The following is a 22,596-nucleotide window of genomic DNA, read 5'->3' on the forward strand; positions in this document are numbered from 1 at the left end:
TCTTTGCTCCCTGCAACCCCCAGTGCTGGAGTTACAGTTATGTGCTGACACCCCATGCCTTCTACAGGGATATGGGGGATCCAATTTGATATGGTTACATCCATAAGAGTAACCTAGGGTGCAAGCACAAGTTCCTTAGTGGCACTTTACACCAGAGGGCTAAGGCTAGCCCAGATAGATTGGACCAACAAAGAAACGCCATGTCAACGTCGTTGAGAGTCACCTCTATCATTTCACACTCACGGCTCATCAGATACTTGTCTCCTCCTGAAAGCCTCTAGCTTGCTCTGCCTGGAAATACATGGGGTCTTCCTCACACCGTCCTTCCTATCCCGAGTCTCCCTTGGCTCCATTTCAGGGTGTGACTAGTCTCCCCAGAAAGACGATGCCCCACCCCAGGACACTGGCCCGCACCTCCCGCCCTGGCTAGGGAGGACTTGTGAGGAGAAGCAGTGGCTGTTCTCCACCGCGCCAGGCCAGGAAGACCTAAGTTGAGCATCACGCCGTGACTATTTCTACTCATCTCCAAAGGCCCGCGTTCAGATGGGAAACTTGGGGACCACCACATGCCACCTGCGTTAAAATCTCCGGAGGTTGAAGTCAGGTATGATGGCATGTGCCTTTAATCCCAGCACTAGGGGGTAGGGGCATCTCCGAGTTGGAGGCCAGCCTGGTCTACAGTGAGTCCTAGGGCAGCTGGGACTACAGAGAAACCCTGTCTCCAAAAAAAAAAAAAAAAAAAAAAAAAAAAAAAAAAAAAAAAATCAAATAAAATCTCCTAGGTTGAGCCAGGCGTGCGGACACAGGTCGAGGCTAGCCTGGTCTACATAGTGTGCTCTAGGACAACCAGAGCAAATAATGAGGCCCTATCTCAACTGCCGAGAAAATCTCCACAAGTGATTTTTAGTCGATATCGTTAGCTGATGAAGGGCGCTACGCTTGAAGCGGATCAGCTAGTTGCAATCCATCTAAAACAACTCAAGGCAACGCTCGTCCTCCCGCCATGGAGGGAAGCCGTGAGTGGTCACAGGCAGGCGGAGTCCATGTCCCACCACACACCAGGAAGTCACCTCTCTGAACCTGGACTTATACCTACCGCGGGAGGTCACTGGGACTAAATGGACTGTTTGTGCACTGCTCACACACACACACGCAACTGCTTTTATTAGGCGCTCTCAGGAAAGCGGTGGCTCGCACAGGCCACCACAGCCAAGAGGCCGTTCTCGGCTCCACTGAGGGCAGGCCGAGCCCCGCTAATCGGCTCGAGGGAACGCTAGGCCTTCCGGCGCTCTCCAGATCTTCAGCAGGACCGCGTGGACAACGCTCTAGGTCCCGGCGAGATGCGCCGTGGGCGCCGGCTTCCGCAGCGCGGGGGAAATCCCCGAGAAACGCCCAGGCCACCTGAGGCATAGACGGCCATGCTGCGTCCGATACCTGAGGGAATCCGGGCCACGCCGCCACCCAGTCGCGCCTCGCACAAGCCGCGCCAAACTCGCCCGTCTCACTGCGCAGGCGTGAGGAGAGCGGGGCGCTCAGGAAAACTCAAAGGACTAGCACGCTGACCAGTCAACGTCCGCCTTGGCCAAAACTAGTCCCGCCCTTAGGAGCAGATGTCAGGCCCCGCCCCTAACAGCCCCGCCCCACGCTGGCCGGGTTAAGGCTCGCGGTTGGCTCGGGGGACGGACGCGAGCTCTGGTTGGTGGAAACGAGGTCACGAGGACACCTTCGTCGCCTTTCCAGAGGCGATTACTGGGCAGGCTCAGTCTTTTCCCTCAGACGCTAGCTGTAGCTGGTAGGCGGTTGTACGTGCTCCAGAGTCTTCAATACCCGCTACTGCAGTCGACTTCGTGTGGGTTCCGCTAAGCTCTTCTGAGCTGCTCGCCCTCCACACGCGCCGCCGCCACAACCTGTCACCATGGTGAAACTCGCAAAGGTAAGAGGCCTTGCGCGCGGACATGGACGACGAGGCCTGCTTTCTGAGGGACGCGCGCGCGCCCGCCCGCCCGCCCGTCGCGGAGGGGAGGAGGGCCTGCGCGCAATCCCGGGCGCGTTCGAGGGCGCCATGCTGGGGGGGAAAGTCTCGCGCGACTAGCGGAAGGTCTCGCGGTGTTTGGCCTCTGACTTGGGGGAAGAGAAGCGCTGAGGCAGGTTCCGGGAGGGCGATGTCGAGTGCACCGGGCGGGAGGGGTCGGCGGGAGGAGAAATCGGAGGAGCCAAGCGTGTTGAGGGGCCGCAGGCCGCAGCGTGTGAAGGCACGGCCAAGCTCGAGCGGCCAGCGCTCCCGGGGCCCCGCCTCCCCGCGCACGTGCTCCGGTGCGCGGCCCGCCACGTGGGTTGTGGCGCTCCGCACGTGTCGCTGGTCCGGGGCAGTGGGGGAGTGTCGGGACCCCGGGGATGGCTACAGCGTGCTGGGGATAGGCTCGCCCAACGATCCGCTGTCGCTGACCGTCCCGGGGACGTCGACAAGTGGTGGGCTCCCGAGGGAACGCGTGGTGACCCGCATGGAGGAGCCTCCACGTGGGTAGGCCGTGAGCGTGAGAAAGTCGGAAGTAGTTGGGTTATTTGCCAGGAGAATGTCGAGCCCGGCCAATAGGAAGCCTTCGTGCTTGAGGTCTTAAATAAGGTGGTGGCCGAAGACAACGTAGCTTAAAATGCGGGTGTCGTTTGTGTGCTTTTGCAGGCCGGCAAAACCCGCGCTGAGTCCAAGAAGATGGCTCCTCCCCCAAAGGAGGTGGAAGAAGATAGTGAAGATGAAGAAATGTCCGACGATGAAGATGACAGCAGCGGAGAAGAGGAGGTAGGAGGCTATTTGAAAAATCATGTCAAAAGGTTAAGATGCAGCAATAAAAGCCGGGGATTGAATGTCTGGAGGTATCAGAGGTTCAGGGTCCTGAGAATGTAGTAAATGGTTGAGTAGCAGGCTCTTTGCTGCTCTTGATAGTAATTTTGAGGTTTTTGAGTATAATAGTCGACACAGAGTGTCTGGGGAGTCTTGAGTAGAGTTCCCCATAGATTTGTGGGGTTATTTTCCCTCCATTTTTGGAAGATGGCGTATTCTAGCCTTTTTTTTTTTTTTTCAGTCCATGGTCACTTGAATTCGTGAATTTTGGCAGGATATTCTAACACAAAGCTGTAGACCAGCCTAACGCTCAGATAGATTCTCCTGAAATTTTAGGTATTAGCCACAGTAGTCAGCCAGATGACAGATTCAAAATACATTGTGTGCTTAGAGAGCTGCTAATTACCTATTTGCTAGATTTAGCTTACTTTATACCTTAAGCTATTCTTTTTTAAATTATATTTGAGTATACTGTAGTTGTCTTCAGACACTCCAGAAGGAGTCAGATGGTTGTGACCACCCACCATGTGGTTGCTGGGATTTGAACTCAGGACATTTAGAAGAGCAGTCAGTGCTCTTAACCAATGAGCCATCTCTCCAGTTGTGACACTCTTAAGGTTCATTGAAAGACAGTGGGCACACAAGAGACAGAAACAGGAAGAATTTTGAATTCCAGGCAAGCTGGGAGTACCGGGAAACCTTGTCGATAGTTTTTATGATCATGCTGAGTTAGAGTTCAGTTCTTTAAGCCTTAAAAGACTGTGCATGCCCACGTGTGTGTGTGTGTTTGAGTGTGTGTGTTTGAGCATGCTTGGTATCCTCATACTAGAATGTACTTAGATTCCCTGGAACTGGAGTTAGAGCCACATGTGGATGTTAACTCTTTTTAAAAGAGTAACAAGTGCTATTCTGAGCCATCTCCAGTTTTTTGGAGTTTTTTTGTGTTGTCTTTTTTTTTTTTTTTTTTTTTTTTTTTTGGTTTTTCAAGGCAGGGTTTCTCTGTATAGTCCAGGCCGTCCTTGAACTCACTCTGTAGACTAGGCTGGCCTCATACTCAGAAATCCACCTGCCTCTGCCTCCCAAGTGATGGGATTAAAGGCGTGCGCCACCACTGCCCGGCTATCTCTCCATTTCTTAACTTTAAAAAACATATCCAATGTTTATCTTGTGCTCAAAGTTAGTGTTAGTATCTTAACATATATCACTGGATAGAGGCAAATGCTTATGATTTGTTTGCTTTCAAGGTTGTCATCCCTCAGAAAAAAGGCAAAAAGGTTACCACAACTCCAGCAAAGGTGACTGTTTCACAAACAAAAAAGGCTGCAGTTCCCACACCAGCTAAGAAAGCAGCTGTTACCCCAGGCAAAAAGGCAGCAGCCACACCAGCTAAGAAAGCTGTTACTCCAGCTAAAGTAGTTCCAACACCTGGTAAGAAGGGAGCCGCAAAAGCATTAGTGCCAACTCCTGGTAAAAAGGGAGCAGTCACTCCAGCCAAGGGGGCTAAGAACGGGAAGAATGCCAAGAAGGAAGACAGTGATGAGGATGAAGAGGAAGAGGATGAAGATGACAGTGATGAGGATGAAGATGATGAGGAAGAGGATGAATTTGAGCCACCAGTAGTAAAAGGAGTGAAGTTAGCAAAAGCTGCTCCTGCCTCAGAGGATGAGGATGAAGATGATGACGATGAAGATGATGATGACGAAGAGGAGGAAGATGGTGAGTTAGAGTTTAGGATATTTCGAGTACTGCTGCAAGTACATTCCCTGTTTCATGATTAGTTTAGAAACTCATTTTCTGCTCTTAATTCTTTCCATAACTTAGTAGGTTCTCATTTCCTTTCTAAGTTTTTTTGTTTTTAATATTTGTAGCACTTATGTTGTCTTGATTGGTAGCAAATGCATTTGCCTGCTGAGCCATCTTTCTTTCAGACTCTGAGGAAGAAGTTATGGAGATCACACCAGCTAAAGGAAAGAAAGCTGCAAAAGTTGTTCCTGTGAAAGCCAAGAGTGTGGCTGAGGAGGAGGAGGAGGATGAGGAAGAGGATGAAGATGAAGAAGATGAGGAGGAGGACGACGACGAGGAGGAAGAAGAGGAAGAGGAGGAAGAAGGTAACCAAATTAACGTCTAAAGTACATTGATCTAAGTAATGCTTAATGGAAATGCTAAAATGTCTGCCTACTCACAAGTGACATTTTAAAACATCTAGAACCTGTTAAAGCAGCACCTGGAAAACGGAAGAAGGAGATGACCAAGCAGAAAGAAGCCCCTGACGCCAAGAAACAGAAAGTAGAAGGTAAGCCTGCAAAACTGGGGGAACAAAAATCAAGAGTAGCAACAGCACAAGTGATGAATGACAAAAGGGACTTAATTCTGAAACCTGGGGTTGAAATTCTATATGCTGATGTGCTTTATAGTTACTTTATGTTGAAATTATTTATTGTGCGCATAAGTGGACTGAAAGTTTATTTTCTGTGCAGGCTCAGAACCAACTACACCTTTCAATCTGTTCATTGGAAACCTTAATCCAAACAAATCTGTTGGAGAATTAAAAGCTGCCATCAGTGAACTTTTTGCTAAAAATGATCTTGCTGCTGTGGATGTCAGAACTGGTACAAATAGGTAAGTATCAGCTAATATTTTTACCTTATCTATCCCTTAAATACAGGGATAGATAAGGAACTGCAGTAATAACAATTACATGGTAATGAACTAAATCATCAAATCATAGGACCTGCAATTTGAAGTTCCCATGTTTCACTTGGTGGTGTCAAATAGCAATTTTAAGAACCTGTTGGACAATAGCTATGACTATGGATCTGCATAGTCATAGTGAATGCTTTTAGCTAAAAGGATTCTCAGTACTTAGCAGGGTCCATGCCAGCTACTGCTGTTAATTATATACTGAATGAAGAAACCAAGGTAAATTTGTTGCCATGTCTTGGTACATGGACTTGGTTTTATGGGAGATAGGGATGATCTAGTTTTATTTTGTTAGTGCTGTAGATATTGCCTGTATGCATACCGCATGGTATAAGTCTAGATCACTCTCTTATGCCTGTGATTTTTTTTTTTTTCTGTCTTTAAGGAAATTTGGTTATGTGGACTTTGAGTCTGCTGAAGACCTAGAAAAGGCCTTGGAACTCACTGGTTTAAAAGTGTTCGGCAATGAAATTAAACTAGAAAAACCAAAAGGAAGAGATAGTAAGAAAGGTATGTAGATGGGTCTGGGTAATTGGATACTAACAGACTTAGGAGACAGTCTTGTCCCCCTTCTTTCTCTCCCTTACTTCCTCATTGTGAACCAGTGAGATGTCATAGGGTCATGTGCTTGATTCCTAGGATATATAATGTTAGGGCTGGCAGGATGGATAACTTAGTGAGTAAAGAAAGATGCTTGCTGCAAAAAGATTGATCTCTAGAGGACACAATGAAGAGAGAAGAAACTGAGCATATTGTGCTGGTAGGCATCCAGCACTCAGGAGACAGAGGCAGGGGATCTGAGTTTGAGGCCAAAAAACAGTGATTCTAGGACAGCCAGAGCTATTGCACAGAAGAACACTCAAAAACAACAAAGGTCCCAAGTTGTCATCTGACCACATAAGCATCATGGCATGCTTGAAGCTTATCTATCTCTTAAATTAATTCTTGATGACTTTCAAGTTTCAGAATTTGGATTTTGAGGTGTTTGTTTTTATTTAATTGTGCTGAAAATAAACCTGGGCTTTCTGCATACTACGCAAGGAAACTCTTTAAAACTGTTACAGATCCTCAGTTCCCTTTTGTTCATTTTACAAGGTTGCTGTGTACTCAATTAGCAATCTAGTATGTCATGCTTTCTGGGTATAGGCTTGTGTTACTGATATAGAATGAGCCATATCAGTGAGGTACTTAGAGATGTAAGTAGACGTGTTTTATATATAACTTAATATGATCTAAGGGAACATAACATAGATGTAAACAAGTAGATAAGCGTGATGTCTAGGGAGGCCAGGAGAGCCTCCTCTGATGTTTGTTAGTCACCAGGTAACTTGAGTGCTGACAATTGGACATGGGTCCCCTTCTTCCTTTGAACCACATCTCCATTCCTTACACCATTTTTTTAGTATGGATCCTTGTCCATGGAACAATTTGCTTTAGTCTCTTCTGACTTGTAAATTGATGTACTTAAATCTTTTTTCAATATAGTTCGAGCTGCAAGAACACTTTTAGCCAAAAACCTCTCTTTCAACATCACCGAGGACGAATTAAAAGAAGTATTTGAAGATGCCATAGAGATCAGATTAGTCAGCCACGATGGGAAAAGTAAAGGGTATGTTTTGTGTCTTTGAATGCTAAGTTTTAGTAACAGTTTAATGTCATCATCCTCTTCTGACCTCAATAGTCTGAAGTAGTCAGTGCTGTTTCAAACTTATTGCATCACCAGAAAAATGAATATCTGGTCCTCTGGCCTCCACCTCAAGTTCTGAAATTAAAAATGCCCAACTGATGGGTTTTGAAGCGATGATCAACTTTACAGGCTGGTCTCAATCCAAATCGACATCTTTGGCCGGCAGTACTATCCTTCCCTATTTTATGAGAGGAAATATGATTCTAGGCAGTTCAGTCTATTGTGTTGGCTCACTTTCCTTACATAACAATAAGGAGGCCAGTTTAAAGGACAGACTTTAAAGATGAGCCAATATAGTAAAGGAACAGTAAAAGCTGTTTAGTAGTCATACCACCTGTTTCAGTCACTTGAGTACACATGTGACATAAATCCTTCATAACTGATACTGGAATAACATTTTGTCTAACATTAAGTGAATTGTGCTTATACTCTGTTTATTTCAGGATTGCGTATATTGAATTTAAGTCTGAGGCTGATGCAGAGAAAAACTTGGAAGAAAAGCAGGGGGCAGAAATTGATGGACGATCTGTTTCATTATACTATACTGGAGAGAAAGGACAGAGGCAAGAGAGAACTGGGAAGAATAGCACTTGGAGTGGTAAGTTAAAAGGGTTAATTGTATAGTGGGGCAGAAATCATTTGCATCTTTGTACTTTAAGTACTTTATGATTAGCTAGAATTCGTTCACCTTTGTTCATATAGTTGATGTTTAGTCTTCATGAATGAAAGCTATTTGAAATCATTTCCTTTAGAGTGTTGTAGGCAACTGTTGCTTTCTTGGTTGGGTAAATTTTCTACTTTAAATGGCTTAAACTATTTTGGAAAAAATACTCTAGATTGTTACTTAAAAATAACAAAGAACAGTCATCTAATTAGATTGAAAATGAAAGGAGCAAGAAGAGCATTACTGTATATAATGGATGTATACTGTGGTGGTGGTGGTTCTAGGACTAGTATATGGGCCATGGTTGAAGTGCCATTGTTTCAGTTAACATGCTACCACTTTTTGTGGAATAGGTTAGAAACATGCTTTATATGTGGCCTACTTAACTGAGTGCTTTAATATACACTGACTTTAATGCACTTTGCTAATGTGATATCTTTGTACTTACAGGTGAATCAAAGACTTTGGTTTTAAGTAACCTTTCCTACAGTGCAACAGAAGAAACTCTTCAGGAAATATTTGAGAAAGCAACTTTTATCAAAGTGCCCCATAACCCACAAGGCAAATCTAAAGGGTAAAATAATTTTAATGTTAAATATAGGCTGGAAATATTCTTACACATAAGAGTAAGACTGTCCTGTTAGCTAAAAAACCTAAAATTGTAGTTATTATACAAAGGACAGTAAATACTAATAGCATTGATAATTACCTGCTGGTGCCATGTGTTTCTAAGCTTTATTCTGAGAACTGACTTTCAATCCTCAGGTATGCATTTATAGAATTTGCTTCGTTTGAAGATGCTAAAGAAGCTTTAAATTCCTGTAATAAAATGGAAATTGAGGGCAGAACAATCAGACTGGAGTTGCAAGGACAGAATGCGAGAAGTCGTAAGTCCTTTGACATGATGTGACTTAAGTTGGGTGACATTTTTTATGAGTCCATGCTCATTTGGGACTGGCTTTATGTTGTTGCTGAGTAAATGATAGCTGGATATGATGACTGATTACCTGAGAAATTATTGATGAAATCTCAAGAAAATTCCTCTAGATAGTCAAGTTCTGATCCAGCTATGTCAGCTCAAAGCAGCAACATTGATTTCCCCAAGATCACTTAGATATGTCTGATCCAATAGTCTTTTTTTTTTTAACCTTAATTTACCTGTGTTAATTGCTTTTTCTGGTTTAAAAAAATGACATTTTACATACAAAATCAGTGTCAGATGACTCAGTTGAGAACACTGACTGCTTTGAGAAGGATCCAGGTTCAAATCCCACCACCCACTTGGCATCTCCCCTGTCTAACTCTTAAGCTGTGACATCCTCCCTCATAGACAAAACACCAATGCATATAAAAGTAATTTTTTTAAAAAGGGAATCTTCAGCTGAATGTGGCAGTACTCACCAAGAGTTCATAGTGAAACCTATAAAACATTCTCTTCCAGAGCCATCCAAAACTCTGTTTGTCAAAGGTCTGTCTGAAGATACCACTGAAGAGACCTTAAAAGAATCATTTGAGGGCTCTGTTCGTGCAAGAATAGTCACCGATCGGGAAACTGGTTCTTCTAAAGGGTAAGAAGGCATAGTGTTGCTTTTTAGTGAATTCTGCATGGAGAACTTGGGTCTGCAGTTATCTTCTCATTGAGCTCCTTTCTGTCAACCAGTGACAGATTATGGATTCGCACGAGAAGAAGAGAGTTTTCACAGAACTAGCACTTATCTTCTGTTTTTACAGAGGTATATTTGGCTGTTGTGTGAGACATGCTGAGATACTGGGTCTTTACTTGACCTAAAGAGTACTTTCTGTGTGGTCACTCTATGTGGGTGACTTCGTACTTATAAAATGTGCTTACTTAATTTAAAATGGGTACTTTTTTTTTATACTGTGTTTTAGGTTTGGTTTTGTAGACTTTAATAGTGAGGAAGATGCCAAAGCTGCCAAGGAGGCCATGGAAGATGGAGAAATTGATGGAAACAAAGTTACTTTGGACTGGGCCAAACCTAAGGGTGAAGGTGGCTTTGGTGGCCGAGGTGGAGGCAGAGGAGGTTTCGGGGGCAGAGGTGGAGGCCGAGGTGGAGGCCGAGGTGGAAGAGGCGGATTTGGTGGAAGAGGCCGGGGAGGCTTTGGAGGTAAGGAAGGAAAAGGAACTCAAATCTCTGAGTTCTAAACTTAATGTCCTAATCAACTACCTTGAGTATGGTGATCAATTCCTAATTGTTTCACCCTTTCATGTTTTTCCTTCCTATAGGCAGAGGAGGCTTCCGAGGTGGCAGAGGCGGAGGAGGAGGAGGAGGGGGAGACTTCAAGCCACAAGGAAAGAAGACGAAGTTTGAATAGTTCCATCCATCCCATCCTTTCCCTCTTCATTTTAAAGAAAGGACTCTGGGGTTTTTACTCTGTTACCTGTTCAATGACAGAGCCTTCTAAGGACATTCCAAGACAGTAAAGATCCTAAACTCTGTTGCCAGACTTAATACTTCCTAGAGGTTACATTTGGATTGTTGCTTAAGAGCTTGGCAAGACCAACTCTGCCCAGTGGGAATTTGAGTTGTATTCCTACTGCTTTCAAGAATTCCAGCTACAATTGTGAAAATTGGTTGTGGGGGGTCAGCTTCATGATTCTGATCTGGAAGATTTAATATTTCATTTGTACCTTAGGTGGGTATGTGCTGGACAAGTCTTGAGCACATGGATCAGTGCTAGAAATGCTTTCTATACAAAAGCTTGTGTAGTATACAATTCTATTCCCAACACAATAACAAACAATATAGTATAAACTGAGATGACCTGGACAAGGAATGAATGGTGCCCCCATTGGGTAGAAAAGTTCACACAGCCAGACAAGGCTGTTAGAGAAACAAACCCTGTCTTGAAAAAAAAAAAAAAGGCTCACACAGACAAGAAAATACAAGGTTTTGGCCACTGAGTACCAAATCTCAGTAGCAAGGTGGGAGTGGTACAATCCAAACCCATGGGAGGTAAAAGTAGTCTCTTGAGTTCAATGCCAGTTGGTCTGCAGAAGTAAGTTGTAGGACAATGAGGGATACATACATAGAAACCCTGTCTTGAAAAGACTCAAAACCTGTCAAATATTGGGGAAGATTTGGGAAACAGTTGGTTGGCAAGTGGCAACAGAGACTTAGCTTAACAGGAAGTTTGTCATAGAGGTCCAGTGGCCTGTGTACTTAAGAGATTTTCAGTGATATATCAAGGATGTACTTTTTACATCTTTTACTATATGGGTGCCTAGATAACTTAAATAGAAACTTAATTGTATTCACTCTCAAGAAAGGCCATTCAGCTATTTGTTGAGACCCTTTCCTCAACAAACCCAAGGACCCTCTGTAAGTTTGCTCTGAGAGCCTATCTGGCTTGAGTGTGTGGTGTGACCAGTCTTGGTCCTGTCTAAAAGTGAGGTAGGATGGCATGGGCATTAAATTTATAGCAGGGAACAGTTTTGGTGGGTTCTTTGCTGTGGGGGACAGGAGCACTGATTCTATTAATCTATTTAAATTAGTAGCTTATAGGCTAGCCTGTATAGTTACAGGGCTACACAGAAAACCCCAGGACTACAGCAAAGAAAAGGTACAGCTCTTGTGCTAGCGGACATTTTTTTGTGGGCTGAGATAGTTAGCCTACAGGGTCATCAGAAGATATACTGCTGAATAGTTCCCTCTCCCTAAACTGGAGGGACTTGGCAGACATTTTAGAAAAGCAACTCCCTTCTGGAAATGGTTGTTTCTGTTTTTCATTCTTCCAGCAGGTGGCAACATAAGGACATGAGAACTGAAGAAAGGGTGGAGAGGGAAGGCATTTGATCTATCTTGATAGATATTAAACACCAAGCTTTCATTCCGGTGGTAGAATAGCTACAGCATTGTGTACAAGTCTTTAGCAGCAAAGCTTTTCTCATTTGAAAGATGCACTTCCTGACCATTTTTTACCTGCTTTTAGACTATATACCCTAGCCTATCATCAGTGTGGCTTATTTCCTAGATTGCTAGTGGTTTGGGTTGCCTAGTTTTCCGTTTACCTACATCAATCTGTTCAACTCTTAGGAACATAGATGCTAGGGGTTCTGACCCTATACTGAGGTAGAAAGGCTGGAAAGAAGGCAAGTCCTTGATTAACATTTTCAACCCCTTTGTGTGTAGAGTTAACATGCATGGTACCCAGAGGCTAGAAGAGAGGGATCAGATTGTTTTGGAACTAGATTAAAACAGGGAACTGAACTTGGATCTACTTAGGGAAGAGTAGCAAGTACTCTTACTAAGCTAGCTCTGTAGCCCTAGAATTAGCATCTAACAGGCTAATTTCATCCAGTTAATGGTAAAGACCCTTTCCCATAGAATAAAGTTTTTGGTTGCTGTCCTCCATTAAGTGCCTACTAGATGCTAAGTGTTAGAGATGATGGGACTGATTCCAGGGAATACCCAACATACTTAGGTTGGGACTCTCAGGCCAATTAACCTGTGTGTTCTTGTAGGATCTTTCTACCTTTTGAAGCAGGGTCTCTTGGTTTCTTCTGAGCTCCCCTATAAACTTTCAAGTGCTTTTGGCACTAGGAGTGTGGGGATTAGCAATGTGTACCATTTCAGTGGGTTTTTTGTCTGTTTTCAGGTACCCTGGCTATCAAGTTCTCACTGGGAAATCTTAAGACTTTTTTTTTTCCCCCCAAAGGCTATGTATTTTGTTTTTGAGACAGGGTCTTTAAGCTGTGGCCATCATGCAACTCAATAGGTACACTAGGCTAGCCTCAAGCTCTGTCTGCTTCTGAGTGCCAGCATTAAAGGCCTGTACCACCAGTCAGGCTCCATTAGAGACAATATCAGAAGGATGATAGACTGAGGCCCGTTTTTAATCCTTTCAAAAAGTCAATTCTGGGTTTATTTGGGGGAGGGTGGTACTTTTATTTTGAATAGGGTTTTATTGTGTATCCCTGATTGAAATTGATACCTTGCTTTAGTTCCAAGTGCTGAGATTACAGGTATGTACAACCATGCTAAGTACTTAGGTTCTAATTTTTTGTTTTATGGATTTGATTTTTTTTCCCCGAGACAGGGTTTCTCTTTGTAGCCCTGGCTGTCCTGGAGCTCACTCTTTAGACCAGGCTGGCCTTGAACTCAAAAATCCGTCTGCCTCTGCCTCCCCAGAGACTTAGGTACTAATTTATTTCTCCATTATTTTTTAAGTAATGTCTTTGAGTCCCATTCATTCTCTATTGGACTCTGTTCGATAACCTGATACTGGCATTGAAGCTAGTTTTTTCTCTTTGAATATCAATTTGGATACCTTATTGGTCTGGTTTCACTGATTCTTCTGCGAGGCCCTTTAGTGAAGCTTTTAGCTGTCTTTTTTTAAATGTTTTTATGTATATGGGTGTATTGACTGTAGGTCTTCGTGTGCATGCAGTGCCACAGGAGGGCAGAAGAGGGTGGATCTTCCAGTTCTTGTAAGACACCATGTGTGTATTGTTAATCAAACTTGGGTTATCTGGACTCTTAACAGCTGAGCCAATTCTCTAGCCCTTCAAGTGTCTTCTTTCTCCTAGCATTTTCATGGTTTCCAGTTTACAAAGTCTGCACTCTGTCATTTAAATTCTTTCCCTGCAAATTCCTAAACATCCACAGTGATTTAAGTCATTTGTAAGGTGTTTTTTTTTTTTTTTTTTTTTTTTTTTTTGAGACAGGGTTTCTCTGTGTAGCCCTGGCTGTCCTGGAACTCACTCTGTAGACCACCAGGCTGGCCTCGAACTCAGAAATCCGCCTGCCTCTGCCTCCCAGAGTGCTGGGATTACAGGTGTGTGCCACCACTGCCCGACAAGGTTTTTTAATGTGCATTGGTATTTGGTCTACCTGTATGTGTGTGAGGGAGTCAGATCCACCATATTAGAAACAGTTGGGAGCTGCTATGTGGGTGCTGGAAATTGAACCTGGGACTCTTAACTGCTGAGCCATCCCTTACTTGTAGTTTTAACATGAGTTGTGTGGTTGAGTACTTGTTTGAATTATGGAGAGTTGTTTCTCTTTCATTGCATGTCTAAACTGGACATTGACCAATATTTAGAGGCCATATGCTGGGGCTTACATTTAGTCTTGCTAATTCAAGTACATTTTGTTCTGGCATTCTGCTTTAGTCCTTACCTAAGCTGTAACCCTTCTAACATCTGCTTTTCTTCCCTTGAGTAGCATATTGTATGTTGTTAGTGATAAGTAGGTAGTAGAATCTGAGTTTTTCATAGACTATAAGATTTACTTTAAAGCCACTTTATGTGATCATTCTAAGAACACTAGCTGTGTTTTTTTTTTTTTTCTTGAGTCATTATAATCACTAAATGGAAAGTAAGGAGTTTCAGTGATTAAACACTGGCTGTTCTTGCAGAGAGCCCCAGTTCAATTCCCAGCATTCACTGTAACTAGTCCCAGGGACCCAAGATCCTTTTCTGCTTTTTTGGGTACTTTATGAACATGGTGCAGAAGCATAAATGCTAGCAAAGCACCCATATACATAAAAATGAGGAAAATTAAAAATTTAGGAAAAGTAGAAAGCAATGTATATATCAGATTTACTGTTCCTGTTCATAGTTTACCTGAATTTCCTGACTCGTTCTTCAGCCTCTCCTCAGTACTACTCTACTGCCTAGAAATCTTGGCATACCTGTAGAGCACCAGGCTAAACACTGACTTTGAGGGTATTACGTTCCTCAGTTCTATCTGGTAGTTATTTTTATGGTACTTGGAGTTAGACCAGGACCTCAGCTTGGACATATAATTGATTGCAGTTTTTCTTGGTTTTATTTTTTTTATTTGTTTGTTTGTGTGTGTGTGTGTATTTTGAGACAGGGTCTCTTTCATTAAGATAGCTTTGGCTACCCTAAAACTCATTATGTAGACCAGCTGGCCTTTAACTCCCAGGGATTCACCTACCTCTGCCTTCTGAGTGCTGGGTTTAGAGCCAGAGAGTCGATTTGCAGCTGGTATCTGTGTTGGCTAATATCAGTTATAAACTTGATGGGATTGATAAGTGTCTAGGGTATTTGTGAGTTAGTGACTTTACATGTTGCTATGACACACAATACCCAACCAAAGCAATCTAAAGAAAAAGGGTTTATTTTGACAGTTCCAGAATACAGCCCATCATGACAGGGACAAGGACATCAGGGTGCCAGGAGCTTGAAGCAACTGGTCACATTTTGTCTATGGTTAGGAAAAAGTGATGGGTGCTTGTATTCAGCTAGCTTTCTCCTTAGCAGACCAGGATTCCACCCTACTTGAGGTAATTAAGGTAGAGCTACCTCTACCCTGATCTAGATAATCTGTGGATATGCCTAGAAGCAGGTCTTTCTAGATCCAGTTCAGTTGACAGGTACAGCCTACTCTTAGGTGTGTCTGTGAAAGCATTTCCAGAGAGGTCTAGCAGAATTAGGAAGTCCTACCTTAAATGTGGGTGTTGTCATCCCTGTAGGCCAAGGTCTTAGACTGGTAAAAAGACAAAGGAGAAAGTTGACTGAAAGCATTGTCTCTGCTCTCTAATCTGTCCCCACAAGAGGAAGCAGCCTTATTTCCCAGCTGCTATGAGTGACTCTTGTTGCTATGCTTTTCCTGCCAAACCACGAGCTAAAAGAAATGTCTTCTCCCTTAAGTTGCATCTTATATGTTGTCACAGTGACAAGTAGCTAGGGTAATCCGAGTTTGTTTTCATAGAATATGATGAGGTTTACTTTAAAGCCACTTAATGTGTTCATCCTAAGAATATCAAATTCATCTTTAGTTGGGTCATAGGTGACAAAGGAGAGATATCTGATTCAACCTTGGTGTTCTCAATATTGAAATAGCTTTGAGAAGTAGTGAAGTTTCTGAGTGTTAGCAGATTTCTTTGTAAAGCAATTGTGATAGAGAATCCTTTGTCTTCTGTTCTATTGTAACACATTTTCTCAGTGTTTAATCATTTAGAAGGGTACATCCTCTAATTTCTTCTTCTATATCAAAGAAGATTGCAAATTTTCCAGGGGCATCATAGTGTTAACTTTTGGACCTTAAGTAGAAAGGTAGTGCATTTGTTGGTAAAATTATCTGCAATGGGAGCCAGCGAGCTTACTTGGTAAAGGTGTCTGCCACCAAGCCTGACAACCTGTGTTTGATATCTAGAACATGTAAGGGTTGAAGGAGAGAACCAACTCAAGAGATTTGTCTGGCCTCTTCAAAGGCCATAGCAAGCATGTTCCTGAACATGCATATCACACACACATAGTAATTTAAATGTTGGGATAATTCACACCACAAGGTAAACCATGGAAATGATAAAACTTCTAGTAAGCATTTGGGCAGGGGGGTGTTCTGTTTTTTCCCTTCAGGAAAAATGGCTGTTGCTGACAGTTTGAAAAAATGATTCAAGAACCTAGAAAGAAACATTTAAGTACAATTTACCCTTTCAAGGCTTATAAATAGAACAGCTGAGAAACAATGTGTGGTTAAACTGGTGGCTTCCACCAACGGTGGCAAAACAGGAAGTGCTGCACACAACCTTGGGTGATGACATGAGAGCTTACTTTAAGCAAGATGGCAAAATTGCATCTTAGTTGGTAGAGACAATGAAGCTTCTCTTTCCAAGGACAAGGACAATTTAGTTTGACAAAATCACTTCCTAGGCACCCATGGCTTTTGTAGATTGGGAAGATAACTACAAAGAAAGTATTTTGAAAGTGGAAAATCTTTAGGCACCAGAAAATAAAACAAAACAAAAAACCAAACAAACAAAAAAACAGGCCAGACACAGTTCAGTTGGTAGAATGCTTTCCTAATAGCCACAAGGGTTCCATTGCCAACAAAAACAAACCAATACAACTGTGTGTGGTGACTACTTGTAAACACAGGATGGAGGCAGGAAGACTAGAAGCTCTTAAGGTGATGCTACTATGAAGAGGTATGGACGGCCATTCAGTAGAGTTCCACAGCAAAGCCAGTTCATACTAACCACTCCTATAGCACATCACTGAGAAACTACTAGTGTTTTCTGCTCTAACCAAAAACTCCATAAATGTCATGCCTATGCTGTTCTCACGTCTTTCATTGCGTGGGGATTTAGTTTGTCATCAACACACACACACCCTTTTTTGATTTGTAGCAGCATCACAGTGTAGGCAAGGGTTGGCTTGAATTCCCACTCCACTTGTCCCTGCCTCTTAGGTACTGGAATTAAAGGAGTACTCCACTTGTATCTGACCTGGATTTAAAATTCAGCCAGGCAGTGATGGTGTATGCCTTTAATCTTAGCACTCTGGAGGCAGAGGCAGGTGGATCTCTTAAGCTCAAAGCCAGCCTGGTCTACAGAGTGAGATCCAAGACAGCCAGGACTAGACAGTGAAGCCTTGTCCTGAAAAAACAAAAGTTTCTCCCAATACTGGGCAATCCATCTCAAGCCTCTCACATATTCTGTAAGTAATCAACTACTGAAGTCTATCCAAAGGCCTCTAATCTTTTGAGACGGGGTTTCTCTGTTCTTCTCTGTGTAGCCCTGGCGGTCCTAGAACTCACTCTGTAGACCAGGCTGGTCTCGAACTCAGAAATCCGCCTGCCTCTGCCTCTCAAGTTCTGGAACTAAAGGCATACATCACCACTGCCCGGCTCCTAATCCCCTTAATTAAGGCTTTCTTTATACAATACCTCTTTGCAAACTAGGAGTGATCTTGGAAGGCTGAAGAAGTATCATGAATGGTGAGTAAGCCTGGGCTACAAAGTGAGACTCTATGTCAAAAACAGAATAAGATAGCTCAATGGAGAAGAGATTGTTGCTCAAGCCAGATGACCTGAGGGGACCCATGGCACTTGGTAGAAAGAACCAATTCTAAAAGTTCTCCTCTGACCTCCATATGTGTATGTCCTCATTCACACCTCTCCCTCTCCCTGTCCCCCCTCCCCCTTCCCCTCCCTCTCCCCCCCCCCCCCTCTCTCTCACTCTCTCTCACACACAGGCACAAATACTAAATAAAACACAAATGAAAGAACTTGCTTTTGTGGTTTTTTGTTTTGGTTTTGTTTTGTTTTCTTTACTGTTTGTGACAAGAACTCCCTGTATAGTTCTGTCCTGGGTGGCCTTGAGCCTTCAGCAGATGTTCCTGTCTGACTCTCTAGTGCCAGGACTTCAGACATGTGCCATCATGCCTGGCTAAATATCTGTATCTTCAAATGTATTTCTAAGAGTGATCTTTTCAGTTATGCTGGCTTCATTCTAACAGCTACACGCATTTTTTTTCAGCAAAGGAATCACAATTGATTTTGTGTCCTGTTGTGTTTATGACAAAGTGAAACCAAATATGAGGTAATCTTCATAGTTTCCTCCTTCATTGGGGACTACTATAGTGTGATAGGAAAGCAAAGCATGTGCAATTTCTTTCAAGGAATCTAAAAGCCTTTTGAGATGTTAGTTTACCTAGACAACAATCCTCTGCAGTGAACCTACTTTCTGCTGTGGAGAGGAGTAAAGGAGATTATCCTAAATGATCTTACAAGCCTAAATCAGTTGGTTGAAAGCCCTTAACCAACTAAAGACATTAGTTAGTTGGTTACAATAAATTCTGGTCCTGGGCTGGGAAGATGGCTTAGTAAGTAAAGTGCTGGTCATGCATGCATGTAGACATCAGATCCCTAGCACACAAATAAAAAAGCTACATGTGATGGCTCATGCCAAAAACCCTGGGCTTTGCTGGCTGGGCTAGCCTTGCTGACTTAGTGAGCTACAGGTTCAGTGAGAGACCTTGTCTCAAAATTAAGGTAGAGCATGATTGAGGAAGGCACTTGATGCAATCTATGTCCTTCAGAAGCACATGTACCCCCTATACAGACATATGCATACACACACAAAAGAAATTCTGGTTCTAATGCTGGACCTGGTTGAGCAGGAGGTCCTATAATCTCAAACCGGCTGAGACAGGAGAATCACAAGTTAACGATTTGGGCTACAGAGTGAGTTGAAAGCCAGTCTGGGCAACTTAGGTTCAAAATTTTTTTTAAAAGGTTAGGGATATAGCTCACCAATGAAGTCCTAGGATCAATCCCCAGGACCTGTGTTTAGGAGAAGTCTCATGCCAGAACAGGACAAAAGCCAGGATACAAAACCCCCATGACTTATTAGGGTCCCAGGACTCTTCAATGATTTGAACAGTTAATATGATGAAACCATATCCAGTGCCTTGTCACTTTTGCTAAATATTTTTCAGCCAGGGGAGGGGCCAGTAAGAAGAACAACAATATATTTCTGCACATGAACTCCAGCTCCTGCAGAATGCCACACCCCCCATGTAGAATTTAGATTTCTCAGCCTCCACAATTACATAGTCAATAATTTGCAGTAAACATAATATATATAGTCTATGGGCTGTGGCTATATTTTAGTGGTAGAACACTTGCCTAACATGCTCAAGGCCTTACCACAAGCACAAGATTCAGTGAGACAGAAAAGAGCTGGGGTCCTCTTACCTTTTTAAAGCCTTCAAAGAAAGAACATGAGTATGCCCCTCACCCCTTTTCTCTAGCAAGGCTCCTCCTCTTTTTTTTTTTTTTTTGAGACAGGTTTTCTCTGTGTAGCCCTGACTGTCCTGGAACTCACTATGTAGATCAGACTGGCCTTGAACTCAGATATCTACCTGCCTCTGCCTCCCAAGTGCTGGGATTAAAGGAATGCACCACCACTGCCCTGCTAAAGCTCCTCCTCTTAAGGGTTCCACCACTGCCCATTACAGTACTAGGAACTGGGGAACCAAGCCTTTACCATGTGAGCCTTTGGGGGACATTCTAGATACAAAGCCCAAATATAACTCAGTCCTCATTATCCACAGACTTCTTTCATATTTGCAAATTCATCTAGTGATTAAAATTTGTGACTCAAGGTATGGAGAGATGGCTCACTGAGTGCTCTTAATCTGAGATCAATTCCCAGCACCAACCACATGATGATTCACGACCACTTGTAATGGGATTCAAGGGATTATAGATTTGCAGAAGAAAGGTTCTAGGTGAAATGGGAAGATCACAGGCAGTTTAGGCTGTAAAGCAAATGACCGCTAGGGGGAGACTTGGAGCTACAAGAAACCTGCTAAACTCTGAACTGCTCTGAATGCCAGCAATAATTTTCTCTGTTCATCCCAGTGAGTGTATGGCTGGTTAGTTTCCACTCTCCCTTCCAAATCTTGTGAAAGCACTTCCATTTATGGTTAGCATTCCTACTGGAGCATAAGGGGTTGGGGGTATCTATTTCTTTTGTAGAAGGCAGAGATTCAAACCTAAGGCCTTGAACAGGTGTGTGCCACATGCCCTGTTCACATGGTTACACATAACTTCAGGCTTCTTAGACAAACTCTTTCAACTAAGGTTCATCCTCAGCACTCTTCTGTAATTTTGCATGGTGGGCATGATGAAATTAAGTAAAAAGCAAATGACCAGGGCTGGAAACACTTCATGTACTTATCCAGCATGCCCTGGGTCCCATACACACGCACACACACACACACACACACACACACACACACACACACACACGCACACGCGCGCGCGCGCGCGCACACACACACACACACACACACACACACACACACACACAGAGGCAAATGATCCTGAAGAAAAATAAATTGTATTCCCAAAGAAGAAAACAGAGTCTCCCAAAGAGGCACAGTGGAGCCAGACAGCAGGTCCTCACAGTGCAAGGTTAATGGGTTTTGGCAGAGGGGTCTTGGCTGGAAGCCAGGGACTTAACAGTGCATTCGTTCGTTCGTTCATTCATTCATTCATTCATTCATTCATTCATTTACACAGTGAGTCTTAACATCCCTGGAGACCAAAGGGTTGGCTCACAGAAACTAAGAAAGCCTGGGAAGGTTTTGAGAGCAGAACCCTGACCAAGGGACAAAACGATTCTTGTCAACTTGGACGATGGTGTTTGCTTTGAAGTCACCAGGGTCAGGGGAGCAGAGGAAAAAAGTGAATTCTGGGCTGGAGGATGGTGCCATGGTGGCTTATGGGTAAAAGTACCAGCTTCAAGAGCTTGACAACCAAAGTTCAATTCCCAGAACCCATGTGGGGAAGAACAAGCTGGATCAGGTGACACACATCTGCAGCTCCAGAACCTCCGGAGAGATGAAAGGTGAAGCCGTGAGCGTAGCCCAGAAGCTGGGAACCAGTCATCCTGGAGCACACAGTGCAGAGGCAGAGACTGTGCCTTAGGCAGAAGTTGCAGAGTGGTGGCGGTGCACGCCTTCAACCCCAGCTCAGTCCAGTCCTTGGAAGGCAGAGACAGGCATATCTTTGAGTTCAAGGCCAGCCTGATCTACAGAGTGAGTTCAGGACAGCAAGGTCTTCACAGAGCATCTTTATCTCCAAGAACCAAAACCAAACAAAACAAACGAAAAAAGTAGAAGTGCTTAAATGATGCCCCCTACTCTCCACAATGTACCATGGCGCGCGCGCACGCACACACACACACACAATTACTACTACTACTACTACTACTACTGATGATGATGATGATGATAAACTGGGCATGGTGGTTTTGCCATTAATTCCAGCACTCAGAAGGCAGAAGCAGGTGGATCTCTTTGAATTTGAGGCCAGTCTGGTCTACATAGCAAAATCAAAGCCAGACAAAGTTACATGGTAAGACCCATCTCAAAAAGAAAGAAAGAGGGGAGCTGGAGAGATGGCTCAGCTGTTAAGAGCACTGACTACTCTTCCAGAGGATCCAGGTTCAGTTCCCAGCAACCACATGGCGATGGCTTACAACTGTCTGTAACTCCAAGCTCTGACACCATCACACAGACATACATGCAGGCAAAACACCAATTCACATACAATAAAAATAAATTAAGGGAAGGGAGGAAGGGAGGGAGGGAGGGAAGGAGGGAGGGAAGGAAGGAAGGAAGGAAGGAAGGAAGGAAGGAAGGAAGGAAGGAAGGAAGGAAAATCAGATTGGAGAGATGGCTGTTCTTTCAGAGAATGCAAGTTTTATTCCCAACACCCATATGGTTCACAACCATATGGTCTGTAACTACAGTCTCGGGGTCCCTACATCTTCTTCTGGCACACCTTTAAACTCAGCACTTGTAAGGCAAAGGTAGGTAGATCTATGGGTTCAAAGCCAGTCAGGGCTACATAGTTTCTGTTTCATAGCCTGTTTCTGAATTAAATAACTAATTAAATAATTTTAAAAAAGATTAATCATCTCAGACAGACACTGCTTTATCTAGAAAACCTTACCATGCTGGGTGACTTGGCTTCACCCAGATTTCCTCATAAACTGGCTGATTTTTCTCTGGCTATTGAATTACTTTATTAGTTATTCTGCTGTCTTGTCTTCTTTGGCCCATCTTTGAACATTTTCTGCCCCAGGGGATTTCATCCTTTTCATATCCAAGGGCCTGGTTTTCTCTGTGCCAAGTTGTTCATCTTGGCCAATGATCAAAGGCCACAGGAGCGTGAAGCCTCTTCCAGGACCAGCTGGAAGGACAGGGCATCTTAACTTAAATATCAGAGCCTGAGGGCCCTTCCTTGCCTTGCCCTGGGTCTCTTCCACTTCCAATTGTGCCACACCCCCGGGTTCCCTGAGGTATAATATCGGAGGGAGAGGGAGAGAGAGAGAGAGAGAGAGAGAGAGAGAGAGAGAGAGAGAGAAGAGGGAGGAGGGAGGAGGGAGGGGAAGTAGAAGCCATGGGCGTGGGTGGTG

The 22,596-nt window shown here is 43.6% G+C and overlaps 1 protein-coding gene and 3 non-coding genes across 4 annotated transcripts; all 4 read left to right on the forward strand.

Annotated features, from left to right (window-relative positions):
• The first annotated feature begins 1,756 nt into the window (after window positions 1-1,756).
• On the forward strand, window positions 1,757-10,348 carry Ncl (nucleolin). Its single transcript, XM_052191938.1, has 14 exons — window positions 1,757-1,933; window positions 2,681-2,797; window positions 4,084-4,555; window positions 4,768-4,947; window positions 5,046-5,132; window positions 5,317-5,458; window positions 5,925-6,049; window positions 7,025-7,148; window positions 7,670-7,824; window positions 8,341-8,464; window positions 8,656-8,777; window positions 9,332-9,458; window positions 9,781-10,016; window positions 10,136-10,348. Exons 1-14 carry the CDS (start codon window positions 1,916-1,918, stop codon window positions 10,222-10,224), a joined length of 2,118 nt encoding a protein of 705 aa, XP_052047898.1. The 5' UTR covers window positions 1,757-1,915; the 3' UTR covers window positions 10,225-10,348.
• LOC127693123 (small nucleolar RNA SNORD82) lies at window positions 5,176-5,246 on the forward strand. Its single transcript, XR_007979598.1, has one exon. It is a non-coding gene; the product is annotated as a small nucleolar RNA SNORD82 (small nucleolar RNA).
• Window positions 8,878-8,957, forward strand: LOC127693124 (small nucleolar RNA SNORD20). The gene has a single exon (XR_007979599.1). It is a non-coding gene; the product is annotated as a small nucleolar RNA SNORD20 (small nucleolar RNA).
• LOC127693121 (small nucleolar RNA SNORA75) lies at window positions 9,519-9,651 on the forward strand. Its single transcript, XR_007979597.1, has one exon. It is a non-coding gene; the product is annotated as a small nucleolar RNA SNORA75 (small nucleolar RNA).
• Window positions 10,349-22,596: the final 12,248 nt, after the last annotated feature.

Source organism: Apodemus sylvaticus, chromosome 9, assembly GCF_947179515.1.
Source record: "Apodemus sylvaticus chromosome 9, mApoSyl1.1, whole genome shotgun sequence".
NCBI lineage: Eukaryota > Metazoa > Chordata > Mammalia > Rodentia > Muridae > Apodemus > Apodemus sylvaticus.

Excerpts from the sequence above, each read along its gene's own strand:
- Ncl (XM_052191938.1), top strand. Across the intron at positions 7,825-8,340 it reads GAAGAATAGCACTTGGAGTG|GTGAATCAAAGACTTTGGTT; the intron begins GTAAGTTAAAAG and ends TTGTACTTACAG. Across the intron at positions 10,017-10,135 it reads AGGCCGGGGAGGCTTTGGAG|GCAGAGGAGGCTTCCGAGGT; the intron begins GTAAGGAAGGAA and ends TCCTTCCTATAG.